The 25,853-nt window shown below is 48.3% G+C and overlaps 1 protein-coding gene across 2 annotated transcripts in view; it reads left to right on the top strand.

Annotated features, from left to right (window-relative positions):
• Nucleotides 1–22,800, top strand: part of LOC122920703 (unconventional prefoldin RPB5 interactor 1-like) — a 49,485-nt gene extending 26,685 nt beyond the window's left edge. Inside the window, exons 5-11 of one of the 2 annotated variants that reach the window (XM_044270411.1) lie at nt 14,447–14,538; nt 14,619–14,679; nt 17,782–17,950; nt 18,638–18,860; nt 19,318–19,460; nt 20,029–20,260; nt 22,425–22,800. In XM_044270411.1, coding sequence (XP_044126346.1) covers nt 14,447–14,538; nt 14,619–14,679; nt 17,782–17,950; nt 18,638–18,860; nt 19,318–19,460; nt 20,029–20,260; nt 22,425–22,610 — 1,106 coding nt within the window. In that variant the 3' untranslated portion in view covers nt 22,611–22,800. The remainder of the gene's footprint in view (nt 1–14,446; nt 14,539–14,618; nt 14,680–17,781; nt 17,951–18,637; nt 18,861–19,317; nt 19,461–20,028; nt 20,261–22,424) is intronic. The other variant, XM_044270412.1, reaches the window with a different exon arrangement.
• Nucleotides 22,801–25,853: the final 3,053 nt, after the last annotated feature.

Here is a 25,853-nt window from a genome sequence, read left to right as displayed (position 1 = left end):
CTTACACAGTCCAGTTCCTTTAGGGTCTATTAACACGTCCGCATCCGTTTCGCAATTTTGCAGAACGGGTGCAGACCCAGTCATTTTCAATGTGGCCAAAATGTGCTGTCCGCATTTTCGTATCCGTGCTTCCGTTTCCGCAAAAAAATAGAACATGTCCTATTCGTGTCCGCAATTGCAGACAAGATTAGGCATTTTCTATTAGTGTCGGCGATGTGCGGTCTGCAAATTGCGGAATGCACATTGCCAGTGTCCGTGTCTTGTGGATCCGCAGTACACTTACGGACGTGTGAATGGACCCTTAATCTGACAGGTTCTGGATTATGAAATATTCTGGAATTTTGGATGGTCATAGAAAAATGATCCTGGAAGGTAAGAGCGGTTCTGGGTGTCTGCAGTTCTGGCTCAGGGCTGGCAGAATTTCGGACTGTTAGCAGATGTGAGCTCTAGGTCTATGGGAGTTTATAAAATGAAGTTTATCTAGTGGCATTTTCTTGTACTTGCAGCGAGATTTTTTGTTCAGGTCCATGTTGTTGTTTTTTTTTTGTCAAAAAAAAAAAAAAATTGAAAAATCAGCTTCTCTATCAACATATAAGAAGGCAGGTTTGCCATTCAGGGGCCTAGAAGAGCTGGGTGACAGTCTGCGTGCATTGGTTGTCACCAGACATATTACAGACACAACTAAGGAAAGTTAATCCAAGTGATAGAGTATTGCTGGGATATGCCAGCTCTGTATGATTGGTGGGGTCCAACCTCTGGAACCCCCCACGGATCCAGAAATCGAGGGTGCAAAAGCTGGTGTAGCACAGACTACTGATTTATTAAAAAATTATAATTTCATATTCGCACCCTTTAGGGTCCATTCACACGTCCGTGAATGTGTCCGCACCCATTCCGCAATTCTGAGGAACGGGTGCGGCCCCATTCATTCTCTACGGGGCAGGAATGGATGCGGATAGCACACAGTGTTCTGTCCGCATCCGCATTTCCGGAGCGCGGCCCCGATCTTCCTGTCCACGGCTCCGGAAAAAAAATAGAACATGTCATATTCTTGCGGACACGAATAGGCAGTTCTATGGGGGTGCCGGCCAGGTGTACTGCGGATCCGCAATACACTACGGACGTGTGAATGGACGTTACTGGACGTTACTGTGACACGTGTCATTTAGCTTTGGGGCCTCCCATTTCTCTTCCTCTTTGAGATGTTTCTGCACCTTGATTGGAGTCACCTGTGGTAAATTCATGATTGGACATGATTTGTCTATAGAAGGTGGCACAGCTAGCAATGCATATCAGAGCACAAACCAAGCCAAGAGGAGGAAAGAACTGCCTGTAGAGCTCAGAGACAGGATTGTGTGGAGGCACTGATCTGGAGAAGGGGAGAAAACATTTCTGCTGCACTGAAAGTTCCCAGGAGCACAGTGGTCTCCATAATTCTTAAATGGAAGAAGTTTGGAACAACCAGGACTCTTCCTAGAGCTGGCTGTCCCACCAAAGTAATTGGGAATAGGGCCTTAGTAAGAGAGGTGACCAAGAACAAAATGGTCACTCTGGCTAAGCTCCAAAGATCCTGTGTATGGATAGGAGAAACTTCCAGAAGGTCAACCATAACTGAAGCCTCCACCAATCAGGGCTTTATGGCAGAGTGGCCAAAAAGAAGCCTCTCTTCAGTAAAGACACATGGAAAATGAGTTTACAAAAAAAAGCACCTAAAGGACCCTCAGACTGTGCGAAACAAGATTCTCTGGTCTGATGAAACAAAGATTGAACTTTTTGGCCTCAGTTCTAAGTGTCATGTCTAAAGGAAACCAGGCCCAGCTCAATACCAGCCCAATACCATCCCTACAGTGAAGCATGGTGGTGGCAGCATCATGGTGGGGTGACGGGGAGACTGGTCAGGGATGAGGGAAAGCTGAATGGGGCAAAGTACAGAGGTATTCTTAATGAAAACCTGATGCAGAGCTCTGGACCTCAGACTGGGCCAATCATTAACCTTCCAACCAGACAATAACCCTAAACACACAGCTAAGACAACACAGGATCGGCTCAGGGACAACTCCATGAATGTCCATGAGTTGCCCAGCCAGAGCCCTGAACCCAAAGGAAGATCTCTGGAGAGACCAGGAAATGGCTGTCCACTGACGGTCACCATCCAACCTGACAGAGCTGCAGAGAAGAATGGCAGAAAATCCCCAAATCCAGGTGTAAACCTTGTGGCATTATCTCCAAGAAGACTGGAGGCTGGAACCGCTGCCAAAGGGGCTTCAACTAAGTCCCGAGGACAAGGGGCTGAAGACTTGTGTTAGTGCAAGAGTTTAGTTTTTCTTTTTCAATAAATTAGCAAAGATTTTTAACATTTTGTTTTCGCTTTCGGGTTATGGGGGAACTGAGAGCAGAATGATTTGGGGGGGGGGGGGGGGGGAGACACTGGATTATTTTAGTACAAAATGTTTAAAAAAAAGTGAACAAGTTTGAAGACTTGCCAAATGCATTATATATATAATATTTTATTTAGGGTTTTAGGTGCTTTAAACAAATAGTTTCAAAAGTATTCACAGCCTCCCAACACGGTAATTACAGTCGGCACAGAATGAAGTCAGCCGAGGGAATGGCGCTCCTCACACTTCACCTTCCCCTCCTGATTAAGGGAGAAGCTAATCAGGAGCCTAAATATATCCTGCGCAGGCGATGATGGCGCCGGCACCAGGGAATATGCAGGAGGCCTCTGCTGACGGGACGTCAGGACTCGATGGGTTTTGCTATTTTTGAGGTCTTGATTTTCCCGCATGATGATGAACCATGACCTGGAATTCTGCTCTCCTGCAGCAAGACATTGAGAACCAAGGAAGTCAGAGATGACGGGGTTAACTGCACGGAGAATATACACTTCCCTATAGAGCACCTCTCCTATAACATAGAAAACATTGCCCAGCGAACATAGGTCCTTGAGTCGGCCTCCTCCGTCCGGTCCTTACAGACTCCTTTCTGCACTGTATCTCTTTCTGGGAAAGCTGGGTGAAAATGCCTTTACCAGACTGCCTTATGACAAATCCGCCTAGTTGTGCAGTCGTATGGGAGCAAGGGATGCGTCAGTGGCCCCCAGCTTTTCTAGACTCCTGAATGGCAAACCTGCCTCTAGGCCAGTGATCTGCAACCTTCGTCACTCAAGATGCTGTGAAACTATAACTCCCAGCATGCACACTTGATTGGATGTTCTTGTAACCCCCGTAAAAGTGAATGGAGCATGCTGAGTGTTGTAGTTTCAGGACAGCTGAAGTGCTGGAAAATTGCTGATCTCTGCTGTAGGCAGACTTACAGTTTGGAAAAGCTGGGTGACTAGCAGTATGGCTGCCCTCACAGCAGTCACTGTCACCCAGCTTTCTTAGACTCGGTTATGTAGTCTTGGGGGGGGGGGGGGGGTTTGCTGTCACAACTTTCTTTGCCCCCCTTTGAATGGCTTCTCTTCAGTCCATCATATTGCAACATGACTGATTTGCCATTCAGGTGACCAAGAAAGTTGGGTGACAGGGATCACCCCCTGCTGCCATATAACTGCACTACTTGATGGTGGTCACCCATCTTTCCCAGAAACTGATAAAACTAAGGATTGTCTGAAGGAAGGTTTGAACAGAAGGGGGCGACTCAAGGACTGGAAGAGCTATTCCCATCTTGCATCACTAGGACATGCCATAACTTTGATTGGTGGGGGTCCGACCCTTGGGGACTGCCACAAAGGGGCCACAATGCTGCATCCCATGGTAAGTTTTTCCTCCACAGAGGCGCCCCCTGGTGTAGGGAATTGAGGGGGGGGGGGGTGGGGGTGGGAGAGAGTGATGCAGCGCAGCAGCCTTTTGATTCTTGGGAGAATGTGGGTCCCCCGAAAGGTTGGACCCCCATTCACCCTAGCGATGGGAATACCCCTTTAAATCTCCTGCGGCGGGGGGTTAGGTTGTCACACTCCTGCAGTGAGTCTAGGAGGAAGCCCCCCGCTCAGAGCGCCTGACATTTTCCCAGCACAAGTGATTAGACTTAAGTTACATTGCAATAGAAAATGATCTGTAAGCGCGTTTCAGGAGAGATCATCTGGAGGCGCCTCGGGGACCCTCAGGTGAGAACGATGGCGCAATCCCTAGACGCACGCGGACCCCTCCTCCACTCAGCCTGACGTTGGTTTTCCGTTGAGATGAATGTCTGGGGTGGGGGCGATCCTCCCGTGATTGGGGTTTCTTTTTTGTCGTCTCCCGCCCCCGTGCAGTCACAGGACCAGTGTATTGTCTCTGTCCCCCAGTGGGGAATCCCACCCCAGTCACAGTAAGAGTGGACACTGCTCCATGTCAGTGAATGGAAACATTTTGGTTTATATCCATGCAGATCTGTTATGTCAGGCTTCATTTATGAGCAGATAGCGTATTTCTGTCGGATAAGCACCCAGAACAGTTGTGACCCAACTCCCTGTGCTACTCAACAGCCTTCACATTCAGAACTGTGGGAAAGCTGAGTGACCACCCCAGACCTGTATGGTGGCCGTATCAGTGGTCACCCAGCTTTCCTAGAGTCGTGAATACCATATCCGCTTCTCTCCACTCTCCCTGCTCTATGGATCAGCTTCCCCAGTCAGAACAGTAATGGTGTTCGTATCCGTTGTCATACAGCTTTCCTACGGCCCTGCATACCCTATGTGAATATTTCCAGTGTCCCTGCACTACTCATTGGTTTTCCCATCCAGGGCACTGGGAAAGCTGAGTGACTACCCCAGTCAGCACTGTAATGGTGGTTGTACCAGTTGTCACCCAGCTTTCCGACAGTCCTGATTACAAAGTCCACTTGCACAAGGTAATCAGATTTCCCTTTCAGGGCTGTGGGAAAGCTGAGTGATTACCCCAGTCAGAACTGTATGGTGGTCATACCAGTTGTCACCCAGCTTTCCTACAGTCCTGAATACAGAGTCTGCCTCTCTTCGATATCCCTATGCTGGAAATCAGATTTCCCTTTCAGGGCTTTGGGAAAGCTGAGTGATTACCCCAGTCAGAACTGAATGGTGGTCATACCAGTTGTCACCCAGCTTTCCTACTGTCCAGAATCTCTGTATTAAAAAAAATACCCCCCCTCCTGGTGAGAGCTGTAATGGCAGTCATCAACCTGCTTTCACAGCTGAAGAGGGTGGTTTATTTGATGGGAAACCATCAGCATGTAGGTTCCATCATGCAGGGAGTGAGGTTCTCCTCACCAGGCCAGGTGTAAGCGGTGTCAGGGCGTCAGCTGCGGGGTTATTTGCAGCATTTCGGGTGCAGAGCTGCGGCTCGCTCCTTCCTGGCACGCTCAGGTCGATCTGGAAGACGTTTGCGAATATCTCGGCGTTGTCTTATTTTATGTCTCTCCTCTTGCCTGGCAATAATAATCTTGCGGGAGTTTGGGGTGGGAAGGGGGGGTCATAATTACCTCCTTTCTTTTGTGCTGCCTTCCAAAACGCGTTGCACATATTAAGCCATTAAAGTTCTTTAAAAGACACTTTTTTGTTGTTTTTCTTTACTCGCCAAAAATAGCAATAACGCGTCTGACGCGGCGGCATAAATATCCTGGCGCAACAAAAAAAAGTGCTCGGAGCTGCTTAGCATAAGAAAAGAAATCATTGGGAGAGGAAACGGGGGGGGGGGAGAATTATCAGTATTATTGAAATAAGAAATCTGGAGGCGCACGCTTCGTCATTGATTGATATAATACAGACCAGGATCATTTGGAAGGGTAATCGGCGGCGGCGCTGAGACTTGCGCGTTTCGGGTCCTCCTTGAAATCAGCTCAGAGAGTCAAGTGCCTTTTAATTTGGAAGCCCATCACAATGATCCCTGTGATGGGTTAATAGGATGATGCTAGACTTTCAGGGTTCGGAAATGGAGCCTCGGGCAGGGGGCCGAGGAGCGGTTGTCAGCAGCAGTAAATTTAATATTTTTAATCTGTTTCTCGGAAAGCTGGGTGACTACCACAATGTCCGCCGTTGTGGCGCCAGCTTTGGTTCCCACTCAGCTTTTCCTGATGGTTTTCAAACAGCACCCCAAGAAATGGAGTTTAAATTCTATCTGGTTACCATATAGATATCTGTTTCTGAGAAAGCTGGGTGGCGACCTTTCTTGATGCCCTTTCAGTAGGGTGGCAAACCAGCTTTTCCAGACTGCTGAATGGCCGACCTGCCTAGTAATGTCTTTCTCCTGTAGCGTTTTATAACAAAGCAGGTTTGCCATTCAGAAGCCTGGGAAAGCTGGGTGGCAGTGCTGCCATGTTGGTTGTCAAACGGCTTTGGAAAGAAACCAGTAAGAATTCAGCCATCTCTTAGTTATATCTGTGCCTGGGAAAGCTGGGTGACAACCGTTATTGCTCCTCTGGAGGGGGAGTGTGGCAGTGCAGCTGTATGTCTAGGCAGTGTTGCCATGCAGAGTTTGTGGAAAGCTGGGTGACAACCGCTATGGGAGACATATTGGCTGGCAGCCAGCAGGTGAACGTCTGCTCTGCAGTTGCTTCGTTATATCTGGTAAAGCTGGGTGACAGCCAATATGGCCACCTACAGTATACATCACATGCAGCTTTCCAAGACTCCTGAATGCCAAATCTGGCTGTGTAAGCATGTTTGTTGTGCCACTAGTTAAGTTAACCCCGTAAGTGGTGCTTAATAACCACCTCTGCTCTGCTACATCTGTGTAGGCAGCAGTCTCTTCCTGTGCTATAGGTGGCGCCGTTGTAGTGGATGCAGATTGCAGTTGGCACCCATTTCATGTATGATCCACGCGTGCAGCTGGGAGGAGGCCGCCGTCGCATATAGCTATCAGTGCAGGAACGTGCCAGGAAACCTCCGCTACGAAACTGTCTTTTTCGAGCAGCCAAAACCCTTGTAGCTTTAATGGCGTGTCTGTCCAGCATCTGCTCTCATCCGCTGCAGCACTCCAGGGCGCTAAAACTCATGCACTGGCATATAAAGGGGTGATTGACTTTAGTCTCAGGATTGCTAATTGTTGCTCCATCTGATTCCCATACGCGTAGTGCCATATACAGCCTGTATTGAGTGTGTGGCGCTGTGCTGAGTAATGAAGAGCCCGCACACCGGTAACCCTTCAATCAGCTGATTACGTAGGTGCCGGTAATCGGACCCCCACCGATCTGATATTGATAAGGATGAGATGGGCCATGAATGTTGAAAGTCAGGAGAACCCCTTTACTGTAGTGGTCTGAGGCCTGGTCTGAATTTACTTTAGGGGCCTCTTCTGGGGTCTGATTAATTTAGGGGCCTTGTTTGGAGTCTGATTAATAAACGGGTCTGAACAAATTAGAGGTCTGGTTAATATAGGGGCCTCTCCAGGGATATCATTACTTGAGGGGTCTGATCTGGGGTCTGGTTAGTAAAAGGGTTAGATTTACTTTAGGGGCCTTATCTGGGGTCTGGTTAATATAGGGAGTCTGGTTTGGGGCCTGATTACTTTAATTTAGGGGCCTCGTCTGGGGTCTGGTTAATAAAGGGGTCAAATTACTTGAGGGGTCTGATCTGGGGTCTGGTTAGTAAAAGGGTTAGATTTACTTTAGGGGCCTTATCTGGGGTCTGGTTAATATAGGGAGTCTGGTTTGGGGCCTGATTACTTTAGGGGCCTTGTCTGGGGTGTGATTACTTTAGTAGCCTCGTCTGGGGTCTGGTTAATAAAGGGGTTAGATTACTTTAGGGGCGTTGTCTGGGGTTAGATTACTTTAGGGGCCTTGTCTGGGGTCTGATTTACTTTAGGGGTCTGATCTGGGGGCTGGTTAATAAAGGGGTTGGATTACTTTAGGCTCCTTATCTGGGGTCTGTCTAATTTAGAGGTCTGGTCTGAGATCAGAGGTTTGAATTTTTTAGTATTCAGGGGTCCATATTACAAATTAGAACCCCTCCCCCCCCCCCCCCTACGGTGCAGTGATTTATATTTGGTATTACTTATTTTCCTCTTTTGGAAGCGTTTCCAGGGATAGAGGTTTCTCTATTTTAAAACCTTTGTGACCCCCGCTGTGATGTATAATTCCACAACCAGGAATATTTTCCATGCAGGAGTCCAGTAAAGCTGGGTAGCAGACCTGGCAGCCATGTTGGTCATCACCCAGCTTTTCCAGAAGGTGCTCAGTTTATGACTGCCACTTTATACAATCGGGGGTTAATGATGATTTTTGTCATTAACCCTGGCCTGCCCGTCCAGTTTGTTGCGATCAGGAATTTTTTTTTTTATATATATATATACAGGAGAGCTCCTCGAAGGTGTCCTCATCAATCCGCGTTGAGCGCTCTTTTGGACGGCGAACTAAACCTCGCCACTCTAATATCCACACTCGAGGCTGGTGAGGATTCCCAGCTGCCGCCAGACACTTGTGGTTTGATCTTGAGAATCGCAGATGACTCTTCAGGGGCTTTAGGATGGCGGAGGACTCATAACGAGGCAACCTCGCACCATTCCACCGCCTTCTGCTAATTGGAGGCTAAACACGGGACGTCGATAGTATTCCCCCGGCGATCGTTGCAGACCCCCCCGTATAACCGTACACGCCCTTCCCTGTGTCGGCAAGTCCCAGCAGCGGGGAAGGGGTTACATGGTAATGCTAAACAGCTGTCAGCTGCGGCGCGCGGCCACCAGACGGCCGCTTTAATAACCTCCCAGTTTAGAACAGGCCAAGGCTCCTGCAGCTCAAGTATTGATATTTTAGAAAGATCCGCAAGACGGGGGAAGGGGAGAGCGTAAAGTATGTAAATCACCCTAGACTGTAATTTCATCGATTTTTAAAGAGGGGGAAAAAAAGATAATAAAATGCATAGATAATAAATGTCACAAGGTCGAAGGCGGGCGCAGGGGACGCACTGTGCAAATGGAGGATGAATGATTGCCAGCTGTGACGTTACTCCCAGTGCGTTTGGCGATTTCTCTCCGCTTTATAGGTGTAGAAGACGACCGAAGGTGCGCTATATATGGGGGGCGACCTGTTAAATTCCGGCTGTGATCTCAGGTCATCTCAGGCCAGGGTTGCATCATGTTGATGCAGCTCCTGTAGGAGGGTGGCACAATTCGGAATGCGTCACCTAATTGGCTGCTCCTCCATGGTTACACTCCAATATGGCAGCGCTTTACCTTGCCATGATCAGGTGCCGGCGCATGAGTGGGACCTACAACCTGCTGGATTATCAGAAGTAATGGAGAATCGGACGCCGTATAACATAACTGGCATTTGAAGACTCTGATAATCCACCGCTTGTTTCTAGCATGGCATTGCCGTAGGAGCGCACGGGCCGATTAGGAATTAGTATAGCGGCATTGTCTGTTGTATAAGCATCCAGTAATCCAGAATATTTGATGATCTGGCATCTGTAGTATGTCACTGTGTATGGGGAACAGGATTCAGTTCATCACAGATCCAAAATCACCAGGTCCCTTAGCCTCGAGCAGGCATGGTGGTGCCATGTAAGGGGCAGATGGGGTAAAGGCCCATTGTTGGTTAATCGGCCTCATAATGTGCGTGGGGCAATGGCCTGTAACTTGTGGCTCTGCAGCTATTGGCAAACTACTACTCCCAGCATGCTCTGATGGCATGCATGTTGGGAGTTAGTGTACAGCACTAAAACTCCTGTGGGTTCCCCAGCACTTTCTCCTACTTGACTTGTACTACTACCCCCATCATTCACTAAATCCACCTTGTCAACTGATGAGGATAAAATGTTCCTAAAAGCCTCCAGCCCAGTCACTTAATGTCCTTGTCCCTCCGCAACCCTCCATCCTACCAGACATGAAGGTTAAAGAAGTCTCCCACGTCAAGGCTGCCCATGACATGACCTAGGAGAGGCGGGGGCCGCCTGGAATCTGTATAATCGGCTGGCCATATGAACGAGGACCTGTCGCTCCACCTGACATGTCTGTTTTAGTAACTACTTGCATTCCCGCTTGTGACAAATTCCAGAGCATCTTTTCTTAGAAATCTGCAGTGGACCTCCTACTATTCCTACTAAAAATGTATGAATGGGGAGCTACTGTTCCCTTATGAAAGGGGCATGTCCCTACGTCTGGCACCGTCATCGCTAATCCGACTGTGCAGGGACAAACCCAACATCGGTTTATTCATACTTCCCCAGCAGGAATAACAGAGGGACAACTCAGTTTTAAAGGGGTTGTCTCACCTGGAACATTGGTGCACCCAATGTCAGATAGGTGCGGGTCCCATCTCTACAAGGAAGCTCCCGAAGAAAACAAGAGCGCACCGCACATGCACAACCGCCCTCCACTCATTTTAATGGCGAGCGCTGGTTTGGCAATTTCCGGCAGTTCTATGGAAGTAAATGGAGCAGCTGCGCATGGGCTGTCCTTTAATTTCTGTGGGACTTCCGAAAATAGCTGAGCGCACAGCATGGCTATTTTTCAGCGCTTCCATAGAAATGAATTAAGGGCGGCTGAGCATGCGCAGTGCGCTCATGTTATCGGAGTGCTTCATTCTAGAGATGGGACCGGCACCTATCGGACATTAGTGGCACATCCTAGTGATTAGGGATGAGCGAATCGACTTCGGATGCTTTGATTCGCATAAAACTTCGCTGTGATATAAAACCAGTGGTCCAGGTGAAACAACCCCTCTAAATGGCATTTATCATGTAGCGAAAGGTAATACAAGGCACTTACTAATGTATTGTGATTCTCCATATTGCCTCCTTTTCAAGGCTGGATTTATTTATACACTGCTGGTTTCCAGGGGTGACGACCACCCTGCAATCCAGGAGCGGTGGCCGCGCTTGTACACTCTCTAGGAAGAAGCGCCGGTCTGGTAGCCGGGACCATAAGAGGCACGCGTGCGCAGCAGCTCCCGTCCCGGCCACCTCGTCTCCGCGCTGCCATTAACTGAAGTGAGACAACCCTTTTAAGGAAAGATGCTCTAGAATTGTTATTTAATGAGGAATGCAAGCATTTACTACAGGAGATGGGCCCTCTTCTCTGGTTTTTTTTTTTAATTATTTTCTAATATATTTATTTAATAGATGAATTTTTCCATAAGTTTTCTGATCCTCTTTGGTAAAGCTGTTAAAGTGTTCTCGCCATAACAGGAATGACAGCCATGGAATTGAATAGCCCCAATTTTGGGTAAAAACATAAAAGTGCCCTCTTGGGTGAAGAGAGGTGAGGAGGTATGAAAAAAGGCCACCTCATAAACCTTTTTCAGTAGCGGGCAGTAACACTCTCAATAACACAAAATTAGGCCTCATGCACACGGCCGTTCCGTGCATTGAGGGCCGCAATTGCGGTCCCAAATGCACAGGCAACATCCGTGCAGCGGGCCGGACCCAATTAACTTGAATGGGTCCGTGGTCTGTCCGCACCGCAAAAAAATATGTCCTGTCATATTTATTTGCGGTGCGGAACAACGGAAAGAAACACCACGGAAGCTCTCTGTAGTGCTTCCAGGGGTTCCGTTCCGTGACTCCGTTCCGCATCTCCAGAATTGCGGTCCCATTCAAGTGAATGTGTCCGCATCCGTGATGGGTGGTGCACACAGCCGGCTGCCGTGGATTGCCGACCCGCCGTTTGTGGGCCGCAATACGGCCACGTGCATGAGGCCTTAAACAAATTGAGCAAAAATTACTAATTTTTTAATATGTTTGGGTTCAAGTTGGGGAGGGTAAGGCTGACCATAGACCTCTCCAAACCACCCCATACACAGGCATGCTCAGCTCGGCCAAGTGTGCACGTGTCCCCTGCGGGCAGTGTAGTTTACACAGATTTCGCTGCATTTGTTACTTGTTTGCGGATTTGCTCTTTGCATTGCAAGGGATGGATTCTGCGCTGAAAATCCGCAGAAGCGAATGTCGTGCTGCGAATTTCAAGCTCCGCCCTGCAGATCTGTTTCCACGCTTTTGAAGATCACCTCTACGTGGCCCATGTGTCACACTGCCGATTGTTTCCGCCGTGTGCAGGTCACTCTGTAGGGACAGAGGAATAAGCCCCCTGCCAGACGCCGCCGTGTCTTCCTGAAAAGGATTGGGCGTGCTGAAATCCAACAGTCCAGTCCTCCTCTCCTCCGCGTTACGTGGTCCGTGCCCCCTCCTCTTTAATGTTATTTAATAGGTGGACACATAATATCAAAAATAATTCCAAATGTTTCACGGTAACCTCCTCTTTACTTCCCTTTTAATATTTTGCAGTCGTCTTGAGTAACGGATTGCGGGCGGGGGGGGGGTGTAAGGGAAGGGGAAAAAAAAAAAAAAGTTATTGATTTGACCTCCTACCTAAAATAATGTTCTTCAGATCCGGCGCTGGTTAGACACATTATCTTGCTGGGTTCAGTGAAGCAAAAACATTCCACAACCTCAACCTTTTCCCTGACCCTCTGCTTTTAACAACTGCCGACACCGTTTTGCGCTGTTCTGTGACCATGCACCGATGAAATCTGTCAAACAGCTTCTTGAGTTATTAGGCTGTCTGCGTCTGACCTTTCTGCAATCAAAGATATATGACTTAAGGGCTCAGATTTGCCATGGCAACCGGTCCAATTTGCCGCCGTGAGAAAAGGTCTAATTGTTGCAGAAATTTAATGATCTAGAGCGACATCAGGGCTGCGAGATTTTATGAACTGTTTACACCGTCATTTTCATTTTGTTAATGCCATCTCTTTTTTTTTTTTTTTTTTTTCTCTTCTCCTTCTTCCCCTTATTGTAACCCGTTCGCCGCAACAGCTGTCTGCACGCAGGAGAAGCGGGTGAAAAAAAGGTGGGGGGTAAAAAAAAAAAACACATAAAAATCAGCTGCGGCTTTATGGAGATGATTGCAGAGTCGGGTGTATTTCGGGAGCGCCTTCCGCTGCCAGATATTATTAACGCTTAGGTTTTTGCTATGTTAATTAAGGAGAGGCGATACTGAAAAACCCCTCTTACTTAAAGGAAAGGGGGGGGGGAGTCAAAAATGGAGAGAAAGAATAATTGCAAAAGTGAAGGAGCTGGATCTGCCACGTGACCTCTGGGGGGCCGTTTTCGCGGGTCATCAGCAGTGACAGGCCGGGCCCGAGGACAATGAGCAGAATCAGTGCACCAGACGGGAAAGAAAACACAGCCCATGAGAAGGTCCGCGCGCCGGCCTGCGCCCCACCACAGGGCCCGGCGTTCAGTTACTGCTTTTTGTTTTATTTTTTATTTTAAAAGACCTGGTTTTGTCATAAGAGCGTGTCCGGCCGCAGAGACTCGGAGTTAGGGCGCATTCACACAACCGTGCCGTATTTTGCGGATCCGCAAAATTTGTGGAAGGGAGCGGGGGCGACCCATTATAGAAATGCCTATTCTTATCGGCGATTGCGGGCAAGAATAGGACATGTTCTATCTTTTTTGCGGAGCCACGAGACGGAACTATGGATGTGGACATCTTTTGCAGCCCCATTTGAAATGAATTGGTCCGCACCGGACCCATTCATACGGTGGTGTGAATGAGCCCTTAGGAGGTCCCCACAGGCGCAATTAATGTGACCACGTTTTTTAAGGGTTATATAGAGCCTTAAAGGGGATTGTTATTGGTAACGGGTTGATTTTTGACCACCCTGGGGTGGTCCACAGAGCACTACTGAAATCCGATGGGATTGTATGGCGTAGGACGGGCTCAGTCCAGTAACATGCTGCAGCTCTGACAGGATAGGTGATTGCTGAATGGTGGGGGCCTGACCGCCAGGATCTATCGATCACATGAAGGGGGTCCCCTGTGTGAATGGAGCGGTGGTCACGCACAGTCTGTGACACTTGAAGCCACGGTGGAGTGCTGCATCGGTCACACGGGGGACATGGGACACTCTCGTAAAGATTGATGTGGAGTGTTATTACCGGCAGTGCTCGGGGCTCAGCCCCCCCCCCCCCCCCCCCCGTTGTACATTAAGAAATGGAAAGTTACCAGTTATAAAGCTTTTCCTCAAAGGAACAACCAACTCCAAAAAAAAAAGTTTCAACAAAATCAAATTGAAGGCCCTGAAACGCGCCGGCACCGCTGGAACGACTAAAGAGATTAGCGCGCGCTGCGTACACAAAAACTGCAGATACTCAATAGAAAAGTATTTGTGATGCGTCTGGGGAGCCGTCGAGGCAAAAGCCCAACATCGGAGCCCCCTAATCAGGTTTATATGTACATTTTATTGTGTTTTCCCCCAGAACTGCTGTGTAGAGATCTGTGACCGTATAATCCTAATGTTCATATCTATTCACATCAAGCTGCACCCTCCCTCCCCCAATCCAGTTCACTGACAGCAAGCAGAGGTCTTGAAAACGAGTAATTTAAAAATGCAAACCTTAGTGGGAAGTTGAATAACTTTTCACTATGCAGTGACTCGCTGACAGGTTCCTCCGTGGATGATCGCCAGCAGCATATGTTGGGAGTTGTAGTTTCAGGGGCAGTACATTGATGAATGTTATGGTGTGACCTGAGCATTTCTTGTCTTCCAGATGTCAGGGAAGCCTTGGATGGATATCAGCAGGCCATGAAGAACTTTGAGTCCAGGGTGGAGTTCACAAAGGACCTGCAGAGGATGAACAATGTAAGGGGCCACACGAGGGCTGGGGGAGGGGCGGTATAGATTGGATATTGCTGATCTCCCATCTCTTGCTTCCGGTGCAGGAATCCGGCGAGTTCTTTGATATCAAGGAAGAAGTGAACGCAGACACAGTGAGCACCAAAGGTATGCCGCCTGTAATCCTCCTTACAGTGTATCCACCATTGCATCACTGCCTCCTTACCGCTACATTGACTAAGGGCTCATGCACGCGGCCGTTCCGTGCATTGGGGACCGCAATTTGCGGTCCCCAACGCATGGCAACATCCGTGTGGCTGCCGCAGACAGATCCAGACCCATTCCACTTGAATGGGTCCGTGATCTGTCCGCACCGCAAAAAAGTAGTGCGTGCACTACTTTTTTTGTGGTGCGGCGGCATGTACAGTAAACTCACGGAAGCACTCCGTAGTGCTTCCGATCCGTGCCTCCGTTCTGCATCTTCCGGATTGCGGACCCGTTGAAGTGAATGGGTCCACGATCTGTGATGTGGGGTGCACATGGTCCGTGTATTGCGTCCTAACACCCTGGAGATTGCTCGGAGTCTTCCGCTCTATTCTCCAGTCGTCTTCTGCGCTATATGGCGTAATTTTTTTCTCTGTTCACCATCGCTCTTCTCCGTACAGTCGTCTGATCTAAACCTGCTGAAATAATGGTACACAATCTGTCACTTACACACCGCCCCTCATTTTACCACTGTACATGTTGTCTCCTGGTAATCGGCTGATCGTTGCAGGTTAGGCTTTAGAAAGCTGATGGTTTCTCCTGCAGCGGCCACTATAGGTGGAGTGCAGTACTACACGCTAAATAAAGAGCTGATAAAACCTGCCCGCAGGTAGAGGTACCATCAATGAGATTGTGTAGCACAATTCTATGATCTTGTCCTGTTACATGCACACGTGTAGCACCCATGGATGATGAAGTCACATGACTATGGATGTGACATCACAGGGACAACGTTTCCGTTGGCTTTTACACCATTTACAATATTCTGTTGGTTAGTAGATCATTTTCACGTTGTATTTTATGTCCTTGTGCTGTGCAGCTTTTATCAGTTTACAGTATACGTTGTTTTTCAGGTCTTCGTCATCTCTGCTTGCTGGCAGCGAATGGAAACATTCTTCCTGCTTGAACAACCATCCTGATCATATTTAACGGACCCCGGTGCAGAGCTTGTCGCAGTGTGTCGGAACGCCTTCATGGCTGTGCCTCTGTGTCAGCTGGATGTGATCAGGGCGGGTTTCTACCCACCTGATGTAACACGACTGTTTCCATTCACTGGCTGCCAGCACAGATCTTAAAAATTAGAAATGGAATCACAAATTCTGGAGAGCCAGGGGCCCACACACATACTCACACAGGGGCCCTTTGCCATCTATGTCTGCTCTTGGAAGACAGGAACACACAACTGTATTTTGGAACATATGGAAGCTCGTGTAGCAAAATGATGAGAGGTCAAGCAAAAGTTGCAGAAGTATTCACCCCCCTTAGAGTTGTATTACATTTCCCACAGCCGTCGGATGCATTCAGTCTCTCGTCTTCCGTAGACGTGCAGGTGTCTATAGGCTCGGCACGTATGATACATGTAGGGAGCGGGCCTCCTCTCCCCATCGCCTGCTCTGATGTCAGCCGCTGTTTACCGCATTGATCTTTTGCTCTCTGCCATCAAGGCCAATTGTTTTAAGAGGGATTAAAATTCATAGCGGAGCGGAGCGAAGATTCTGTGTCGCATCTTCTATTACCGGCGCAGGATACTTGCAATGAGAGGGAAGATTTCAGATGGCAATAGAAATAAACGAGTTGCATAATCACGTTGGGGGAGGGGGGGAGATAGAAAAACAGGTCGGAGTTCTGCTCACCACCTCCGAATCTGTACTCAAGTCTGACTGCAGCGCGGTGTGGCTCCGCTCTGCCTAGACTTCTAATGACCACCTGTGTGCTCCCGGGTCCACGCGCAAAAGATAGGACCTGTCTTATCTGGGGCTGCATCCTGCGGATCGTGGACCCATTGAAGTCAGCGGGTCCGCACCACGCTGCAGGGGATACACAGCCGGTGCTCATGTTCTGCGGATCCATGGTTTGCGATCCGTAAAACGTACACAGCTTTGACGCGGTCGTGCGAATGGGGTTTTAGGCGCCTCCTCCAGCAGACCATGCCCATGACTGGAGTAGATTTCAATAGTCGTTTATTCACAACTGGTATAAATGATGGTGAATGTGTTGAGGCTGATGGCACTGCCCCCGCCACCCCCATGTGCCTAAATAAAAAATGCATCTGTGCGCTTTTTTTTTTGAGTAGGGGGGATAGTCATATCTCATCTGTATCTGCTGCCTCTCAGAAATCCTGATGAAAGGAAATGCAGCCTTTCCGCTACGTGTGGCCATAGCATAGCGCACACAGTGATGTCATATGTTCTGAATGTACTCTGTAATGTTAAAGATTCAGCTCCATTTAGATGCTAGGCGTGGTGTTTGACGACGAGCTTGCTGATTGTTTCCAAACACCGCCAGCAGAGTCGTGACTATAGCACCGCAGTACACAGTGACTGCACCAGCAGAACAGTGAGTGCAGCTCTGGAGTATAATACAGGATGTAACTCGGGATCAGTACAGGATAAGTAATGTATGTACACAGTGACTGCACCAGCAGAATAGTGAGTGCAGCTCTGGAGTATAATACAGGATGTAACTCAGGATCAGTACAGGATAAGTAATGTATGTACACAGTGACTGTACCAGCAGAATAGTGAGTACAGCTCTGGAGTATAATACAGGATGAAACTCAGGATCAGTACAGGATAAGTAATGTATGTACACAGTGACTCCACCAGCAGAATAGTGAGTGCAGCTCTGGAGTATAATACAGGATGTAACTCTGGATCAGTACAGGATAAGTAATGTATGTACACAGTGACTCCACCAGCAGAATAGTGAGTGCAGCTCTGGAGTATAATACAGGATGTAACTCTGGATCAGTACAGGATAAGTAATGTATGTACACAGTGACTCCACCAGCAGAATAGTGAGTGCAGCTCTGGAGTATAATACAGGATGTAACTCAGGATCAGTACAGGATAAGCAATGTATGTACACAGTGACTGCACCAGCAGAATAGTGAGAGCAGCTCTGGAGTATAATACGGGATAAGTATGAATATACACTGTACCTCGGTGGGGGGAATGTCCTTTACTTCTGTAGATTCTCTACTAATGACGGCAAATTTCCTCACAGGCAAACACCGTACAGCTCACAAACCTCACTCTAAACCAAAGGCCGCAGACAGCTCCAAGGTGGATTTCCGGGAAGGAGAAAGTAAAGATGGCTTCATAGACAACGCAGAGCTATGGGCGAGGCTGGAGGAGCTGGAGAAGCAGGAGGAGATGCGGGGAGAGCTGGAGCAGTAGGTGTCCTGTGCACGCCCTGACGTTCGTACAAGTTCCCCCCACAGTCAGCCAGAACCAGCGCAATGGCTGCCCAGGCCAGACACGTACAGACCATTAAAGGGGTTCTCCAGCTTTATGTAGATTCGGGTTCTCAACTTTCCAATGCACTTTGTTTTCATGGCTCTGCTTCAGAACATTCTGGTTTCCAGAATAAAACAGACATAAAACTTCTCACAGCAGAAGGTTTGTTACAGTTCACTCAAGTATTGACAACTCTAAGCAAATCGGCAGCACAAATACCTCTGCTGGCATGTCAGTTTGCTACATTGTATCAGTGCAGGCTGTTTATTTATTTTTTGTTTAGGTCGGGCGGGAGATGCGGCCACAGCGGTATTTGTCCGGCCGCCTCTCGGCGTGTTTGCCGTGCTGCAGCCGAATCTCCCGCCCCTCCCCATTATAGTCCATGGGGCCGGAACGGACATCCGACAGCACGCGTCTGACTGACAGACCTAACGCTAGTGTGAAAGTAGCCTAATTCAGGATGGTTTTTAAGCCACTGAATGTCAACATTTACTGACTGCAAGCAGAGGTGTAGGTAAGGACTAGAAACACAATGTAAGCTAGAGAAATTCTAATTAAAGGAGGCCTCCACCCAAAACTCTCCAGGTTTCAGGGGGACTCTAACTTTTATTGTCTCGTTGTAGAAATAAACCTAATGAAGAAGACAAAGAGAATCTGAAGACCGATCTGAATGTGGATCGTGACTACCGAGCTCAGGGCAGTCGTGCCAAGTCCGAGTCGACGCAGAACAGGCCTTACATTAACAGCTCAATATTACCCCACCACAGCGACGAGGAGGAGGATTTGGGAAGCGGAAAGAATCCAGTGGCGACAATACGATTTTCTCATACGGTAGAACCAAAAAGGGTGAGCGCTTACAACGGCCAACCACCACTCGGGTCTAGAGAGATTGGCGTCCGGGCGTCTTCATGTAAATCAAGTATAACAAGCATTTCGGCCACTGTCCAGTAGTCTGTTTTAAGTTCTGTGCTGTTTTCAAGATCTCTGCTTGCTGTCAGCGAGTTTTAAACCCTGTCTGCTGTCACACTGGTTTTGCTCTCTTGTGTAAACTAGGTCAGGATCAGTTTTCATCCTCTGGATGTAAAAAATAAAAATGAAATCCATTCACTGACTGCAAGCAGACATTCTGAAGATTGTTCAGAACTAAAACACAAAGGCCGACTATTCTAAAGCAGTTTTTTTTACATAAATAGTGCGGAAAAGTTCTAAACCATGACATGTGCCAGCTTTGTCCTAAACTGAGACTTTTCTCATCATTCACCAACTTTTTCAGTCTGAAATATTATTATTTTTTCTTTCACAGGTGAGAATAAACACAGGAAAAAATACAATGTTAAAATACAGTGAAAGGAAAGAAGAGGCAAAAAGGAAAAGGAAAAACAGTAATGGAAATGGTCACTCTGCCCCGGAGCTGCCAGTGATCAAGACCCCGGCCGACATTTACAGGTAGAGGCCACACGCAGACAGATCTCACGTGCAACACATGGTGGAAAAATAGCTACATACAAGTGCCCCGAGGGGATTTCACTGCCAATGTCTGCCGAATTACTGAGCCAGCCCACAAAGCACAAGCCCAGAGCCATCTCACTCGTCCCCATGTCAGAGGGGGCCCCCAGCTTTGTAGTGCTAGAAATCCCCTGCAGTGGCTGAATTTACCACTAGGGGGAGCTTAAAGGGCTTATGTGCCCGCATTGCTGAGAAATGATGTTTTAATATATGCAAATGAGCCTCTAAGAGCAATGAGGGCGTTGCTGTTACACCTAGAGGCTCAGCCCTCTCTGCACTTTGACAGGGCCAGGCAGTGAAAATGTCACCATTCCTAGCCACTGACTTATGCACAGAGTTCAATGGGCACTGTATAAATGTATACAAAGTGAGCGCCCTCTAGTGTTGGATTCATGTAGTGAGAATTTAATGATGTACCTATGGCTGTGTGAAAAGTAGAAGGGGAAATTGGAGCTTTAATTATTTCTACGAGTCCCTCCGGGTCTGAGCTGTGTACTTCACATTGCAGAGTGTTTGTGGACGTTGTCAACGGAGAATACGTTCCCCGGAAATCCATCATGAAGTCGCGAAGCCGTGAGAACAGCGTGTGCAGCGATACCAGCGATCACAGCTCCCACGAATTTGAGGAGAAGAGAAGTTTTATAAGAAACGTCAGCCTAGAGGACAACGCCTTTAGCGACCACAGCGAAGAGGACGACCGGGGGCAGAAAAAGGCTTCTCCGGTGTCTGGACCATTCGAGGTGAGATCGGAGGTCTGGGCTTGGCTAGTCTTCATTGAGCCCCTTGGTCTCTCCAACCTGTGTCTCTCCGGCACTTGCAACCTGAAAGCTCGACACATGCTGGGAGTTGTAGGTTGGAACAGATGGAGAGGTAAAAGTTGGAGATCACTACAGTACGGACCAGGCACAGGGAATAATTGTAGTCCTAACTGTCAGTGAAAGGAATCGTTAAAGTGACACAGACCTCTGCTTGCAGGCAGGAAAATCTCTGCACATATTTCACCCCTATGTATTACCTAGCGGACCCCAGGATCGCTCTGGTTTAAAAGGGTTGGATCAAGGCAGCAACCCCTGTCCACGTTTTCCTATCTGGGAATGTGGACGTTAAAGGGGTAGTCTCCGCTTGTAACCGCGGTCTATGCTCTAGAACTGACAGCTAATCTTGCTTCCATCCAACCAGACATGTCTTCCCTCAGCAAAATCCGTGCCTGCACTGCATTTTGTAAGGGGGTTTTCTCTGAGACGACCGCCATGAAAAGGCCTGTCTATTAAAGCTGTAAGTCCCAGGGACCATAGGGAAGACCCTGCTGTTCTGACCAAGAGGAAGTAGTCAGGAGAACCTGTGCGGCATTATGATTTCAGGGCGATTAGTAATTTGTAGTGCTGCCCACATACAATATTCTTGCCCCATTAGGGCCCCAGTCACATTTGTGAAGCCCCCGGAGCTTAAATAAAAAGCAGATCCTTCCTCAGCCTGTGCTCTCATGATCTGCGCAGCGACATCACTATCACGTGTGCTGAGGAGCTTACAGACTGACGAATGGTGGAGCAAGAAGCTGATGGCTTCCTGCTTCACCACTGCATTCAATTGTCCTTGGGACGCAGATACAGCTGAAATCAGGACATACCGCACCCCTTCTGGGGCCGCGCCGAAATCCAGGCCAGTTGGGAGGTATGTTGTAGTGACTGGTGGAATCTGTGCTAGAAATATTATAGGAGCAGTTGTCTCTGGGCTCCATTCACACATACGGACACCGGCAATGTGCGTTCCGCATTTTACAGACCACACATTGCCGGCACTTAATAGAAAATGCCTATTCTTGTCCGCAATTGCGGACAGGAATAGGACATGTTCTATTTTTTGGGGGAATCGGAAGTGCAGGTCCGCATTTCCGGATCCGGGCAGCACATAGAAATGAATGAGTCCGCAATTCTATTCCTCAAAATGCGGAACGGAATTGCGGACGTGTGATTGGAGCCTTACTGTGATAGCAGTACCATTCCCTCCATAGTCATGAAGGAAGGGCAATCTACATATAGCACAAACGTTTTCTGTAGCGCTTTAGAATCCGGAGGGGACGACGCGTACCGCCAATTACATCACAGTTCAGACAGGAGCTGACAATCGGAGGCAAAAGGGCTAATTTTGTACAGCGGTGCTGACACCAGTATGTATAGAAGTGCATGGAGTGTGGGGGATAATGGGACAGGAGTCGATTCATGAAATTTAATAGTTCGACCTCAATACATGTGTTTTTAGCGCACACTGCTAACTATGGATGTTGGGAATTAATCGGACTGTCTGGGGTAGAGCGTTCCAGAGAACTGGTTAAGAAGGTAGAGCTCAGGTAGGGTGGTAGATGGAGACATCGGGCACTTCAGCACAGTGTGAGTGAGTGATGTGTGTAAATTGTATGTTATACAGGATGGGCGACCAGGGCATTGATGCAATCACTGGGACAGGATATAGAGGCATGTACCCTGACTGGCATGGGGCAAAGGCATCAGGACGGTGACTAGCATGTGGTGGAGGCATCGGTCACTGGGACAGGGAAGATACATTGATGCAGCGACTGGCACAGGGCGACGGTGTCGGTGCAGCAACTGGCACAGGGCGGGGGCATCAGTGTAGCGGTTGGACTGGCTGCTGCGTTGAGGATGGATTGGAGTGCGGAGAGATTAGTGCGGGCAAGATGATTAGTAATGATGGACATTGAGTTTTTGATGTACAGGTGGTATAAGCGGGCAAGTGACTGAATATAAGGGGCGAGGGAAGGATCCAAGACATAACGACCACGTAAAGCATATTGCTTTGTTTTATGTGCGTACCTGTGGGGAGGGACGATACAGTTGTGCCTCTCTTCCTTTAAGATCCACTGACCATATGATTATCGCTATTTTCCAGCCATTTTCAGGAATGGTAATAGAAAAGGAGCCTTTCTGTATATCCGTGCCAGTGACTGGCATCGCCCACCCCAGCCTGCCCACCATCCAGGAAAGAAAATCTGAAGAAGTCACATCAGAGGTCGTCGAGGAGGCACCAAAAAGAGTCTCGAAATTCAAAGCCGCCAGAATACAGCAGAACAAATAACTCCCGATCCCACGTCCCGAAGCAGTCAGGTCTGGATCCTGTGCACTTGTTCGCTCTGTGCCAGATGATGGGCGGTGTTGTCCTCGCCGTTACCTGTAATCATGACAATAATTCACAATCACTTTGATAATGTCTTTTTTTTAAATAAATATGCAATTTTCACCATTTACTTTGAGTGGTGCAGTCTGCAGAGTTTACTTGTGTGTCTTAAAGTGACGGCGAGGAGACCCCATAAACGCCCCCCATATCCTATGCTGCACACAATGATGGGGGTTATAGTCCACCATTTTATAAGATTTAGACATTTTTGCCATGCATTTTTATTGACAGGACGTGGAATCCTTTAGGATTGTTCTGCTCAGGAGAATCCCATCAGGTGCCGTCATGTAAAGTGACGGACCTGCACCCCAGCAGGGGGTTTCCAAAATGGAAGGAAGCGGCACATTATGCCAAATCGCAACACCCAAGTACAAAGCAGACCTAAAGGTGAGGAGACAGGTGGATAGGGGCTTTCATAGGAGTTTCCCTTTAAAAGGGACCTTAACCTTTACTGAAATCACAGAAGGTGCAGCAGTTTCTTGGAGCTCTGCTTTTTCAGCCTGCAGATCACATATCCTGTATATTTTCTATGGATCCGTACTCCGCCTGCTGGAAAAGCGGAGATGAGCAGATGCAAGCGAGAGATGCAGAGCTCTGGGAGAAGCGCTGCTGCGCCTTCCCTGCTCTCAGTAAAGGTTTGAGGCCAGACACAGACGAGCGCGTTCAATGCGAGAAACTCGCTGCATGTGTCAGTGTGAGTTCCGGTTCCGACCTCTGCTCCTCTGAAGGATCGCACAGCATTAGGTCTATGTAATTCCAGGTCTCGCAAGAACACACAGCATTATAAATCGGTATAAGGGCTCATTCACACAAACGTAAGGGCTCCGTGCCCGTATTGTGCACCTCATGCTGTGGATGCGGGCCTATTAACTTCAATAGATCCACGATGTGCAAGATACGGCAAAAGATAGGACATGTCCTGTCTTTTGCGGATCGCTGACCTATTCAAGTCAATGGGTCTGCACCGCAATACGGGATTTACAAGGCCTAAGCCCGTGTAGCAGTCTGCAACATAGAGCCCTAATGCTGTGCGAGCCTGTCCGAGGTCAGAACTCACACTGCCACACGCAGCGAGTTTCTCGCATTGAACTCTCCTGTCTGTGTGGGGCCTAAAGAGCACTCCGCCACGCGGTGGAATGTAGCGTCAAGTAAATGCCCCCTTAGTAATGTTGTCTTCTAGGGGATAATATAAGCTGCTACAGTGAAACTCGCTGCAAAACTGTGCAACTGTAACGTTAACTCGCTGCATGCACTGCCTTGGCCTAGAACAGTGATGGGGAACCTTTTAGAGGCAGAGTGCCCAAACTGCCACCCAAAACCCACATATTTATCCCAAAGTGCCAACATGGCAATTTAACCTGAATACCAATATAGTATATCTTCCATGTACTTTATCATTGCGCTACGTTAAGTGCGCTGCCTGTGCTGTTCATAGCGCGCCCTGCGCTGATGAATGGCAGGAAAAGTCTAAGGAATATTGGTACGCCATAGCCCCACAGAGAGGGCTCTGAGTGCCGCCTCTGGCACTGGCCTAGAAAGTTAAACTCCCTATAAAATTCCCCAGTACAGGATAATTGAGTCCCTTATACTGGTCCTGTGTTATACTCCAGAGCTGCACTCACTATTCTGCTGGTTATTTTTGGAAACTGTCTGTAAACTTGAGGGCAGACACCTCCAGCAGCTTAGCTGAGGATTTTGTTATGTAGTAAGAAGTACAGTAAATCACCAGACCAAGCTCTGTGCAGACACTGAACAAGCAGGTACATGACGGCACTCAATGGACTCAACTTCTTATGTAGATTAATTGCTATGTGTCCTCCAGGAAACATAAATTGTCTCTATAAGGGCTCATGCACACTTGATTCCGTGTGCATTCCATTTCCGAATGGCCATTCCACCCAAAAAATGGAACATGTCATATAATTGTCCACATTACGGCCAAGGATAGGACTGTTCTATTAGGGGCCGGCCGTTCCCGTTCTGAAAAACGCAGAATGCATATGGCCGGAATCCATGTTCTGTGGATGCGCAATTTTCAGACCGCAAAACATCCAATGGTCATGAGCCCTAAAGCAGTGTAGGCCATTACTGCAGAATACCAGGTTCTTGTGCATACATGTTTTAGTTGATGTGACTTTCATGGTTGTCAGCCATCTTGATTCCTCTGTCATATGGTTCCACAAATGCAGCCCACGTATAGTATCGTGCCTCTGATGAGACCGAGAGGGTGACGTTTCCTCACACTAAAGCCTGAGTCTGTTTCCCCTGCCTTCTGCTTCTGATGGGTTTCTTCCTGTCGGTTCAGGGAGGAAAGCAGTGTGAAGCTCATCTCATAGGATACACTGGAGATTCTGCACACAGTTAATATGGACACAGTGAGTTGGGAGTTTTAGAACTCTGCAGCTAATCATTGTATGGATTCACTGCTCACCCGGTCTATTAGAGAAGTCAAAACTAATATATTCAGCAACGCACTAAACATGGAGGGAGGAGCTTGTTGGGGAGAGGAGGGGTCTGAGAGCTGCCAGGATGAATCCTATAGTTCACAGGAAGTCAGCCGCACAGAGACCGACTTCCTGTCTACACAGGAAAGTATGCACTGGACAGATCACATGACCAGGAACCCGTATTAATGAAGGGGCCCAATGTACGGGTGAAACTGAGCTAGGATGAGGCAAAAGACACTGCTAGAATATTGCTGGTGAGGTAGCATTATACCTGCAAACAATAATACATTGCCAGAGTGCTTCTTCAGCAGCCACATTTGCTTCTATGCATAGGGTTGATAGAGATGAACAAATCAATCCCCCAGACAGTGAAATACAGTGGGACCTATGTCCTTGCTCCTGCCCCTTTAAGGCTACACCATAATATGTTGCTGCAGTATCACCCCCTCTAGTGGCAGCGCACCGCATTACATCATTGCCTCCAAGTAGCTGGAATATTCAGTTTCTTTACAAAGCTCCTTAGAGCAGGCATGCTCAACCTGCGGCCCTCCAGCTGTTGTAAAACTACAACTCCCACAATGCCCTGCTGTAGGCTGATAGCTGTAAGCTGTTTGGGCATGCTGGGAGTTGTAGTTTTGCAACAGCTGGAGGGCCGCAGGTTGAGCATGTCTCGGGGTCTGAGCTCAGTCCCAGTTAC

Source organism: Bufo gargarizans, chromosome 10, assembly GCF_014858855.1.
Source record: "Bufo gargarizans isolate SCDJY-AF-19 chromosome 10, ASM1485885v1, whole genome shotgun sequence".
In the NCBI taxonomy this organism is placed as follows: Eukaryota; Metazoa; Chordata; class Amphibia; order Anura; family Bufonidae; genus Bufo; species Bufo gargarizans.
The sequence above is the reverse complement of the archived record's forward strand: the minus strand, read 5'-3'. Positions and strand labels throughout refer to the sequence as shown.